Source organism: Homarus americanus, unplaced genomic scaffold (assembly GCF_018991925.1).
Source record: "Homarus americanus isolate GMGI-L3 unplaced genomic scaffold, GMGI_Hamer_2.0 scaffold28364, whole genome shotgun sequence".
Classification (NCBI taxonomy): Eukaryota; Metazoa; Arthropoda; class Malacostraca; order Decapoda; family Nephropidae; genus Homarus; species Homarus americanus.
The window spans coordinates 10,530-22,729 of record NW_024712301.1 but is presented as its reverse complement, the minus strand read 5'-3'; the positions used below and the strand labels follow the sequence as shown (position 1 = coordinate 22,729).

General features: G+C 37.2%; 1 protein-coding gene and 1 long non-coding RNA gene across 3 annotated transcripts; one reads left to right on the top strand and one right to left on the bottom strand.

Moving 5' to 3' along the window:
• The first annotated feature begins 4,394 nt into the window (after positions 1 to 4,394).
• LOC121859930 lies at positions 4,395 to 6,930 on the top strand. Its single transcript, XM_042356893.1, has 3 exons — positions 4,395 to 4,463; positions 5,746 to 5,865; positions 6,322 to 6,930. Exon 3 carries the CDS (start codon positions 6,399 to 6,401, stop codon positions 6,891 to 6,893), a length of 495 nt encoding a protein of 164 aa, XP_042212827.1. The 5' UTR covers positions 4,395 to 4,463; positions 5,746 to 5,865; positions 6,322 to 6,398; the 3' UTR covers positions 6,894 to 6,930.
• Positions 6,931 to 8,044: 1,114 nt separating this feature from the next.
• LOC121859939 lies at positions 8,045 to 10,106 on the bottom strand. 2 transcript variants are annotated; one of them, XR_006087787.1, is made up of 3 exons: positions 10,069 to 10,106; positions 8,750 to 8,823; positions 8,045 to 8,452 (listed from the first exon to the last, which is right to left on the bottom strand). It is a non-coding gene; the product is annotated as an uncharacterized LOC121859939 (long non-coding RNA). The 2 variants fall into 2 exon arrangements; XR_006087784.1 differs by lacking the exon at positions 10,069 to 10,106 and having other exon boundaries at positions 8,750 to 9,299.
• Positions 10,107 to 12,200: the final 2,094 nt, after the last annotated feature.

Genomic DNA, 12,200 nt, shown 5'->3' with positions numbered 1-12,200 from the left:
TTACGCAACTCATCCTTGGTGTTGGTACAGTCGTTCAGGAGCTTGAATTTCTTTGCCGAGTATGCAGCTTTCACATTGCAGATCAGCTCCTGGTCCATGGGCTGGATCAATGACGTAGTGTTGGGAGAATGGATGACCACTTTTACGTTGGGGTGACGATTCATAAGTAGGGGTGAGTGTCCTGGTGCGTTGTCAAGGAGCAACAAAATCTTGAATGGAACATTTTGTTGCTCGCAGAATTTCTTCACGTCGGGAATGAAACAGTCATCAAACCAGGAGAGTGACAGAGCAGAGAACATCCACGTCATGCGTGCGGTCAGCCAGTGGACATTAATCTTGCTCATGTCCACATTCTTGTAGGCGTGCGGCTTGCGGGCTGTGTGAATCACCGATAACTTTGGTTTACAGGTACCAGAGGCATTGGTGGTATAGAGGACGGTGATGCGCTCCTTCTGCAACTTCCGACCCCGAACCTTGCTGGCAGACTGGACAACAAAGGTCTTGGCAGGCAGCTTTTTCCAAAATAGGCCGGATTCGTCCATGTTGAACACCTGGTCGTCAGTGAACCGCCCATCCTCCATAACCTCACGTAAGAACGGAGGAAAACCTCTAGCCGCCACACGGTCAGCACTCGCTTCTTCACCACCAATGTTGATGTTGGTGATATTGTTCCTCCTCTTAAACCTATGCAGCCAACCAGAGGAAGCATTGGAGGGTTTGGGCTCTGCAATTCCCATCTTACGTGACACTGCTGCGTACAGTTCACGTGCGTACTCTTGAACGGATCGCGTGTCCACCGCCATGTTGCGTCGCGCCTGACGAATCAAGTAACTCACCAGCAAATTTTCCACCTTTAGCAGCACCTTGTTCTGGCAATACTTGATCATTGAAGCACCTGCAGACTTTGTGATTCTCATGTGCTCTTTGATCTTGGCTGCATCCTTCTTAATAGTACGAATCGTAGATTCGTTGACTCCATGCTGGCACACGAGATCAGCTTGACGTGTTCCTTTCTCCAAATCTTGAATTATCTGGTATTTCACTTCGTAGCTTAGGGAACGTCGTATCTTCTTTGGCTTAGGGCGGCTGGGTCCAGGTAAGAAAAGGTTTCTCTCTGGTGGCGGTGGTCCGGCGGAAGCCATTTCACAGAACAATGGATGCACGTACATACGGTGTGGCCTGGAGGGATGAAACTGCCGCGGTTAGGTCAAGTGTCGTCTTTCCTCCCTCCCTCCCGCGGGTGGACACGTCATATTACTTTAAACCAATTACAGCTAGCAGCGGAGGGAGGTAAGGATGCATGACCAATTACAGTCCGATACGTCATATGACGTCACTGATAACGCAACAGAGACATGCACTGTGCAACCTTACCGCGCGGCTTGCCCAGGCGGGAGCAGGCGGGAGGGTCGAATCTAAAAATAGCGTCGAGCCAGACACTTTGCGCGTATATGGGAAGATGCACCGCGGAAAGTGAAAGTTCGGTTCTGGCGAGGCACCGCGTAAATGAGAAATCGCGGAAAGTGTAACCTCGTAAAGCGGGGTAATACTGTGTGTGTGTGTGTGTGTGTGTGTATATATATATATATATATATATATATATATATATATATATATATATACATATATTTTTTATATATATATATATATATATATATATATATATATATATATATATATTTTTATATATATATATATATATATATATATATATATATATATATATATATATATTTCTGTCGTAACCCACAATGGATAAGAGTTAGTCTTAGCTAGGGTTCCATTGTAAAATGAACAACAGAGTTGTTTACTTTCCCGCAGGTGATTTTATCACATATATATATATATATATATATATATATATATATATATATATATATATATATATATAATCAACACTATCTCACAGATTCAGCTCATTGGCCTGTTGATCAGCAGTCCCAGACCAGTGAAATGTGAACTCCCACGGGGATTCCCATTCTGTCACGTAGGGTGGTCAGGTCTGGCTTGAGGATCACTGCATGGGTGGAGTAACGCCTACCAAACTGCCTTTTGCAAACGTTACTCTGACCACCTACGTGATACGGGTGGTCCCCATTAGAGGTTCACGGCGCCATAAGCTCGTTGAACAGGCCTTGTGTGAAATATAACAAAGTCTAGGACTGCTTTTAGTATCCTGGTGGTCCAGCGGTTAGCGTTCCCCGGTCGCAGTCATAGGATTGTGGGCCGTGGGTTCGAATCCTGGCAGGTTGAGGTGTTGATTGTATGTAGAAGTCCGCGTGCTTTATTGGGCTAATGAAATATATATGGATCCTCTTGTTTCGAAGCCGGATTTGGTAAAACGTTACTCTGACCACCTACGTGATACGGATGGTCCCCATTAGAGGTTCACGGCACCATAAGCTCGTTGAACAGGCTTTGTGTGAAATTTAACAAAGTCTAGGACTGCTTTTAGTATCCTGGTGGTCCAGCGGTTAGCGTTCCCCGGTCACAGTCATAGGGTTGTGGGCCTTGGGTTCGAATCCTGGCGGGTTGAGGTGTTGATTGTATGTAGAAGTCAACGTGCTTTATTGGGCTAATGAAATATATATATATATATATATATATATATATATATATATATATATATATATATATATATATATATATATATATATATATATATATATATATATATATATATACACACACATACATACATACATACATATACAGTCGGTCCTTACCATACGCGGGGGTTACGTAACAGAGATACCCGTGGATGTTAAAAATCCGCGTATTTTTGCTGCCCCCCCCTCCAAAAAAAAAAAAATCTGGCCCCCCATGTCCTTATTTACCGTATATACCTGTGTGTAGTTCGAGTTTTTAAGACCAAATAGCTTCGTTAGGTTGAAAAATATTTACCAGTAACTACCAGTAAACAATGGAAACGATGCACCAACACACCACCAGTTGTGAGTGGCGGTACAGTTGCCAGGGCAGATCTCTTGCGACATCATAGCAAGCCCAAAGTAGCCAAATCCATGGTATGGTAGCACAGGACGATGTAAAACATAAAGTATTCATTTATTAAAGTTTATTTATAGATACTGTACAATGTGTACATAAATTTTTTTTCATTCCATTTGAAACATCAATCTTTGTTAATTAAATTTGAAACAAAAGAAAACTACGATACCGCATTTTCATTAAAATATTACATCACAAGTATACTTTACCTTTACTGTGACTGAATGAATATACGTATTCTCAGAAATAAATATGGAAATATAATATTTTTGCTGGAATGACGTACATATTACAGTGGAAAGTGGGATAAAATCATGACGAAAACAATGACTTTTGCTTTCTTTCGTTATTCAAAAGATTTTACCGTAATTGCTTTTCGAATGGTTTTCAGTTAAAAAACTGTTGTACTCGTACTGTATTACAATAATATTCTATCCTATCATTAGCCTTATAATCCCACAACTGAAAACCATTCGAAAAGCGATTACGGTAACATCTTTTGAACGAAAGAAAGAGAAAGTCATTGCTTTCGTCACAATTTTATCCCACTTTCCACTGTAATGCGTACATCATTTCAGCAAAAATATTACATTTCCATGTTCTCAGAAATAAATGGTAGTTTTGTTGACACGTAATGTACAGTTTTTAATATTAAAATGCAAAAAGAGCTATAAAAACAATTAATACACCCGTAATGTACTGGTTGGTATCTCCACTCGTCCCTGCTCCTGCGTCCAAGGTCACCACTCCTCCCAACTCGCTCCCTCTACTCCCTCCTCAGCCTCCTCCACCTCCTGTCCGTCACTACTGCCGACAACAAACACAAATGTATTGTGAATAACTGCACCTCCACTTCCTATGTACAGTACTGGGGCCGGATACTCAAAACACCTCAAAAGTTACGTTTTTCAGCATGATACAGTACCATATATTGTGGAAGCCTTACAGTACCATAAATTTAGCATACTCAAAATTTAATTATGGTTCCGTAAGACTACCATAAGTTCTCGTAACTCTAGTGTTTACCCTGTAAATTAAGTTCTCTTGTCGGACGGTAGATGTCAGTGCAGATGCTAGTTGGCCAATCAACGCTCAGTTAACAAAATCATCAACCAATCACAAGAGAAGGAGAAATCAGCTGAGAGCGACGCACGTAATATTATTTTGTAAACATGGAAGGACCACCAGCCAAGAAGAGACGACCTAATTTCAGTGAGGCTGAAGTATATGCTCTTGTGACTGAGGTAGCCAAACGAAAAGAAATGATTTTAGGGAAGTTGGACTCAAGTAGTTGTACACTTCAACTCAAAAACCATGCCTGGGGTGAAGTGTTAAATGCGGTGAATGCTGTTGGTAGAGTCACCCGCAATGTTACTGAAATTCGGCGGAAGTTTTCCTTCGTGTTAGCGTTAAGAAAAAAGCAGCACAAGATAAGAAATATGCTGGTGGAACAGGTAAGTCATAATATTGTTAGCGTGGTTATTGATTGATAATATGAAACAAACTTAACTATGGTTTTTCTGAGGCTTGGTACGATTTTACGTGTTTGTAAACTCAAGGAAGTAAGTAGTGTGGTGGCTCTCCATCGTGAATGAATACACATATTTTCCTTATATGAGCACATTCATTAAAAGAAACATCGTTCTTCGAAGTTTTCCGTGTGAGTAAATAGTAAACAACTTTACCGTTCAACCTAATTTTTTTTTTCTTTTTACGTGGATTAACCAACCCAGGCACAGTCACTGACTCACGTCGGGGCCTGTAATAATAATTCTTTAGTACTATTAATAAAAATACCACTTTATTAATAATAATATTAATAATAAATAACCATAAATACCGAAATGAGAACACAAAAAGTGAGAATCAATATGCAGTATGTATGTTGTGTTGTCGATATTACGAGAAACCATTGCGACCCTGCAATTGTGTGTAAATGACACATTTAGTCAGATCAGCAACCTTAGACTTGCTCCTAATTTTCGTGATGCCATATGACAGCAGGGTCTACCATTAGAGTACACATTATGCTTCCAATATCTTCCCACCCGGTAGTCAGGGAAGTCTGTACAACTGTTAATAATTTCCCCACAACTTTTGGATTTTCTTATTATACCTATCATATAGATTACACAATTTTAAGACACACTTGTCATTGTGTCGCAACTGACGTGGAACAGAGATAGTTAATATGAGTTTGTGTGGCAGGGCGGCGGAGGCCTCCCGTTGGTAAAGGAAGCTAGGTTAGGTAGGTTTGGTTACTGTTATAAACTACATATTAATAATTACGTTATTTCAGACGGTAATGAAGGTCATAATGTATAAGTTGCCATAGAATTCCTTTTTTTATGTCGTTAATTTTCATTCATCAATAGATTTATATTCATATTTGGTATACATTAATATGTAAATTTTACTTTGTTAGGCTTATAGGCAAGGATGTTCTATCCTATGAGTTTACAACTAATACAGGTTGAAAATTTCTGGCTGCGACTATTTTTTTTGACTTATTTTACCATTTATTGTTTGTTACCTTAAATCTAATTAACTTTTGACATAGATAAAGGAGAATTTTTGTGGCTACAGCTACAATGATAGGTTAGGTTATAATGTTTGGAACTATTTCAGTAGATTCCTTTGTAACTATGATTTTTGCCAAATATAACATAGTTAGCGTATAGTGTATGTAACCACAGCTCACAGTAAGACAGTTATTATTTATATTTTCTCTTCAAGGTGGCGGCCCCCAAATTGAAATTACATACACTGCAATTGAAGATGCAATTCTTCAACTATTAGATCCAGCCTCTATACATGGGATTCCAGGGGATGTTGAAAGTGAAGAACCTATTAATGGTAATTCAGTCAAAATATTTTTCCAACCCCCTGATATATTTTGTTCTTTTCTGTCCTTGTTTTTATTTAAAAAAAACTTTTGGAGACATTTTTTCACATCTTGATTTGGAAATACTGTACAGTATACTGATTTTTTATATAATTTTGAAAAATAACAACACTAGTAAGTTGGTTTCATTTCTAGCTTGTTTATTGCTTCCCTAAGTTATATATTAAATGTTGTTATAACTCGTATGTTAATGGACAAAATTGAGAAGTGCAAATATAAGAAATTTAACGCCTAGTTGATATTTAGATTTAAAAATATTTTAAACAAATATATTTAGATGGTCAACACTATTTTTCAAACCATTATTTTTCCTAAAAGCTTTTGTATATTTGGAAATACAGTGTAATATTTTAATTATACTCTTAACATAGACTTCAATCAACCTATTATACTACATTTCTTTCCAGAAGAAGAAAGAGAACTAACCCCCGGACCCTCAGGAGCTAGGTTTACAGCTACCGGTAGTTGTTTCCGAGAGGAATTTATGTTTCGGCCCATTCAAGAGAAAGATGATTCTATAACCCTCATTCTGAATGAGGATATACAGGAACATGATATCACAGTACCCATTGTGCATTTAGAACCTGAAAATTCAGCACCTACAAACATTCCTGGATTTTCATCATCCGGAACATATGAGGTAGAAACATGTAGTTCAAGCAATACTCGTCAACCTATTGCTGCTACCACGGAACAGCGAAGTAGGTCTAGTACCCCTTCTGCCACAGCTGTTAGGTCAACTGTAACTGGTGATTCCACTGATGAAATGGGTTCACCTCCAATGCCAAGTACCAGCAGAAGTGGCAGGAGGCCACGAACCTCTTCTGCCCGAAAAGATGAAGATCTTCTTCGAGAGATGCTTCGTGTTCAAACACAAATGAGTGACAGTTTTTTACAGCTTGTAGCTAACACCGAGTGCATTGCATCTGCAATGCTATGCATTGCAAGAGTTATGCAGTCGAAAAATCCTATCCAATGATGCTGTGTTTATGGTATGCGTATATGTAGTCGTTTACTTAGGTAAGTCCTTTACTTTTGGTAAATGTGATAATAGCGTAGTTGAAAAGTCATCAAACACTTATTATAAATTTTCCTTTCAGTGATTGTTATGAAGGAAGACGGCATGTTAAAAAATTGTGTAACTTTCACTTGCAGCCTATACTAGTCATGAAAATGTAACAGGAATATTTAGCTCTCCATAAGTTCATTAAAATCACGAAGTTAAGTGAAAGACACACATTTGTCAACTAATAACATGTGTTGCAGTGCTACTACGGGTAATGTTTACCCAGGTTTTGGGTAAAAGTTCCTACCACACTCAAAATTATATGTTTGAAAAGAGGCTCATGTACTTATTTTTATTTTTTAAAGGTTCCTTTATTTTGTAAGACGTAGTCAATTTCCAGTTCAACGAGTTTTATTTATTAGTTTGTAGTTTGCGAAGTATGATTCAAGTAGGTTGAAACAGAAATAATGGTGCAAATTCACCAACAGCCTACTGTAATCGCTGCTATTTAACACACAATAGTCTCCAAAGCGCAAGTTGTTGCATTGGTTCTTTCATAAGGATGTGCTGTCTCATGTTACATTTTATAGCTTAACAAGCAAAGAGTATTCTATTTTTTTCTTTATTACTTACAGTAGTACAGTTTTGGGTTATAAGTTTCTTTTAATTTACGGGTATTGATGCAGGTAATTCTAGACATATGAAAATTATACTGTATTCCGTTCTTAAATCTAAAAAATGGCAACAAATAACAGTAGTTGTATTATTATTTCACAACGATGTGGTGACCCATGTCAAATTGTGTAGTTTAAGATGCAAACAGTAGCAATATTTTTTTATTGTTAAAATTTCTCAAATATGTTTTATATAAGGATTTTTTGTTTCATAAACTTTAGTGCCTTTGGTATTTAGTAGTATTAAAAGTATACTGTATTGGAATCAAATTTGCTCAAGGATATAGTACATATATTATTAAGGTAAAAGAAAGCCATTTAATTTCTATAAAGAAGTTTATTTTATTATGTACAGAATATTGAAAATAAAAGTTAAATCAATGTACGCTTTGTTCGCATTACCTCTGTATACTGCACTAAAAAATACTATTTAAACATAGAGGAAAATTGTATTGGTGAATTGATATTTGATTTTAATTCATCAAGTAAACCAATTACGGACTACATTGGCTCGGACTGCTTGGCCTGTCCCTGCTACAGCTTCAGCTGTATCACCAAGTACATGTTGAAAGGTTCCATTGGCGTAAAATCTTAAGGCAACTAGCACTTGCGTGTGTATGGGAACAGCATGAGATCTTCTCGTTCTACGCCTTAAAAATGGATCTAAATCTTCACACAGTCTTAGAATTTCACATCGAGGAAACCTATATCTAATTAGATTTTCATCGCTTATATTTATGGGATCCAAAGGGTCCCGATACCTTCGTTCACGTCGTAAAGCTCGATCATGCAGATAAGCTACAACAAGATCCATTGCAGGGTAACTGGAAAATGAGGTCCAAGTGTTACAGGATCAATCTGCAGGACAAAAAATTATGCAATGGTTTAGAAGTTTGTTACAGTATTGTTTTTATGTTGACACTAACTAATTCAAAGTTTTATCATTAGGCCTAGAATAGAAGGGTTATGCCTGTGAAAAACAAAAATTACGGCCTTAAGGTTTTGCCTGGCTCTTAGGGGTAAAATACTGAAAAAAGCACGTGTTAAAATCTCTGTATTCAATTAAAATTGAAAAAAAATTGTTCAGTATGAAAGTAAATAAGGGTGTTAAAAGCATTTAAAAGACATCCTCTTGCCTCAAAGTCTGTCACATACTCGCATTTGAAACTGATTTCTGGTAGGAACAGCAGCCTTCTCCGTTAGCCGGAATCCTTGAAACCCGGAACTTTCTGAAAGCCGTAATTGAAATTTTATCTAAAATTAATTCTCAAAGCATGATTTTGCAGGAAACTTACTGCTTAGGTAAATGACTTTCAGAGAGGCACATTTTCCTGAAAACTATGAGGAAAGTTTCCCAGATAACCGAGAAAATTCCGGAGATGGGGGATATATTTCCGGGTTCGAGAGATGATGTAATGGGCAATTGTAGGAACTACCAAGAAAATTTTTCCATTACCATAAACATTCTGGGGATGAGGGATATTTTCTTGATTTGTGATAACTGTCTTGTTAACGGGAAAACACCCATTCATTCACGGTAGTGCTCTTCACCAAATGTTCAGGCTAACAGAGATCTCACAGTATTTGGTGTTTTACCCCACTAGAATTTAGGTAAATAATCCCTTGCATAATGTTGGCCTGTGACAAGACACATAAGCTATACTAAGATAGCCTTATTCTGGGCAAATTCAAATAAATTGGTTAATGATAGTATAGCCTTGCCTAACCTAAATGACAAATCACTTCTCTTAAATTACTCATTTAGCCTAGACCCTGGTGTTTTCCTTTCAATGTTGGGAACATTTGGTCTGAATTGTTTTCAAGTTCATACAAAAAACAACAATTTAAAACCTGAAAATATATCGGATTAGCCGTAAATTATCTTAAATTAATACTCTACCTATGATAATGTTCACGGAAAGTCTGGAACTAGGCCTAAGGTAGCTGCTAGACAAAGTGTCTCACTGACGGCCTGACGCTCACCAAAAAACCATGTACACATTCTCTAACCTAACATACCATAACATAACATAACATAACCAAACCAAACCTATCTAACCTATACCCTATTAGTATAATTTCTTATTTAAATAATCCTCATGTTCTAACTAAATTAAGTAGGCCCCATGTTTAAACATTTATTTGCCTTAGACTGAAAAAGCAGTTATATAGGCACCTATTAATCAAGTTAATTGCAATCCATATTTTACACCTAATATCATTTAATTTTCGCTAGCCTATGGAAATTTATAGCCTTTCATGTTATCATAAGCCATATACATAAGAAAATAGGCTAAGACTATTGGTTGAATATTAGAAAAACAAGGCGAAGTCTTGGCAGGAATGTTCACTTGACCTCATATTTGGCTTTCATCACTGAGGGATATTTACGGCTTTTCAACATTAATAAGTTCTATCTGCAAGTTTACTCAGTCATAAAACATATTTTTACCCTAAGTGTGAACAATACAAACCTTCTATTTTGGTAAGAAATACTTTATAATGTGTAAGAAGCCAAAGGATGCGTCTCTTCCAAACTGAGACACTCAAGCCGCTTATTATACAACAAAAAAGTTACGAAAAAGACAAAGTGAAATATTATATTTCAGTATGATGATGTACAAAAGATTTTATTCTTTATTCTATAATAAAACAAGTCTAACAAGCATTATTACAACATATATTATTATTATTTTCTATACAATCGGGAATTAGTCACTACTACATCCGGGTTGAGAGTGTTACACAACCTCGGGAGCTGGTGTAAGTTACTTGTGGTAACTTACGGAGTTCGATGTCAAATATTGGTTTTGAGTATACCATCTGTGTTTTGAGTATGCCATCTGTGTTTTGAGTATACCGATCTGAGACTGTAAGTCCAGTTACGGGGTAAACAAAGACATACAGTCCCATAAATGTTTTTGAGTATCCGGCCCCTAAACTGTACTGTGCTGTGCATTTTTACAAACAATAAACATGGCAAGAAAAGCTATTAAAAAAAAGAGATAAAAATTTCACTTTACTGTACCATACCTATCCTCGGCGACAGGACGGGGGTCATCGGGCTCATCGTCACTCAATTCCATAACTGGTGGTGAAGTGGGGGCGACGGTGGATTCAGCTGCTTCCTCATTGCCGCCAGTGATTGATGGTGTTAAATCTCTCCTTCGGTGATCATAGAACATGGTGATGGGGAGTTGTCGTCTCTTTCTTTTCATTTCTTCCATGATGTTTTTGTATGGAGCAAAAACGTCATCCATCCCTCGCATGAATTTCAGGGCACGCACCATGGAGGGGTCCATACTATAGGCCACGTTTTTCAGTGCCTCAATATTCCAGGTCATCTCCCCCAACTTCTCCAACGTTATTTCTTGGTGCTCTTCCTCTTCCTCTTCCTTGCCTGAGTCTACTAACTCCTGTAGATCCTCCTCGGTCAGCTCAGTGTCGTGCTCTTCAATTAGCTTCCTAATCTCGTCCTCTGCCATGTCCTGGAAGCCTTCAGCAGCCACTTTCTTTGACAGTGCCAGGGTCTTTCTGAATATTTTCATTAAAATCCACCAAAATCATTTTCCTTGTCATCGTCTTAAGCACCAAACAGCTCCTCCCAGTCTTCTCCTTGAACAGGACTAGAGGGTACGTGTTTTTCGAATCGTTTTCAATTAAAAAATGTTACAGCACATGTATATTTTACCTAAACTGTGCCTGAATGAATATATTCTCAGAAATAAATAGTAGTTTTGCTGAAACGTGATGTATTTCAATGTAAAATAGGATAAGATACATGACGAAAACAAAAGACTTTACCTAACCTTCCGATGTTCAAGAGATGTTACTCGTTTTTTTAATAGTTTTCGGTTAAAATACTGTTATATTACAATGATAATCTATTTATACTGTGCTTGATATACTACATTCACGGAAATGTAATATTTTTGCTGAAATGACGTACGTATTACAGTGGAAAGTGGGATAAAATCGTGACGAAAACAATGACTTTCGCTTTCTTTCGTTCAAAAGATGTTACCATAATCGCTTTTCAAATGGTTTTCAATTAAAAAAACTGTTGCATCACAAGTGAATTAGGATAGAATATTTTTGAAATACAACAGTTTTTTAACTGAAAACCATTCGAAAAGCGATTACGGTAACATCTTTTGAACGAAAGAAAGCGAAAGTCATTGCTTTCGTCACGATTTTATCCCACTTTCCACTGTAATACGTACGTCACTTCAGCAAAATATTACATTTCCATATTCTCAGAAATAAATACAGTGAACCCTCGCTTTACGCGGTTTCACTTTACGCTTTTCTACATTTACGCGGTACCCTGCCAAAACCGGAATTCCCACTTTTCGCGGTGCATCTACTCATATACGCGGGTGAAGTATAATTTTTTTATTTAGCTCATAAAATTCATACAAATTATCCGGCCAGAATATAATTTACATTGCTGGAATTCTTACAATTTGGTGATCATTTTGAATATAAGCATCATAGATTTTGCATTAGACATACAAATTTTAGATCTAATGCAAGTATTTTGTTTACTCAGAGCAAATATGTTATCTTTTGTGCAAAATATATGAAGTGTATATTCAAAATATTC

Coding starts and splice junctions, on each gene's coding strand:
- LOC121859930 (XM_042356893.1), top strand. CDS start 6,399: ATGTTTCGGCCCATTCAAGAGAAAGATGATTCTATAACCCTCATTCTG.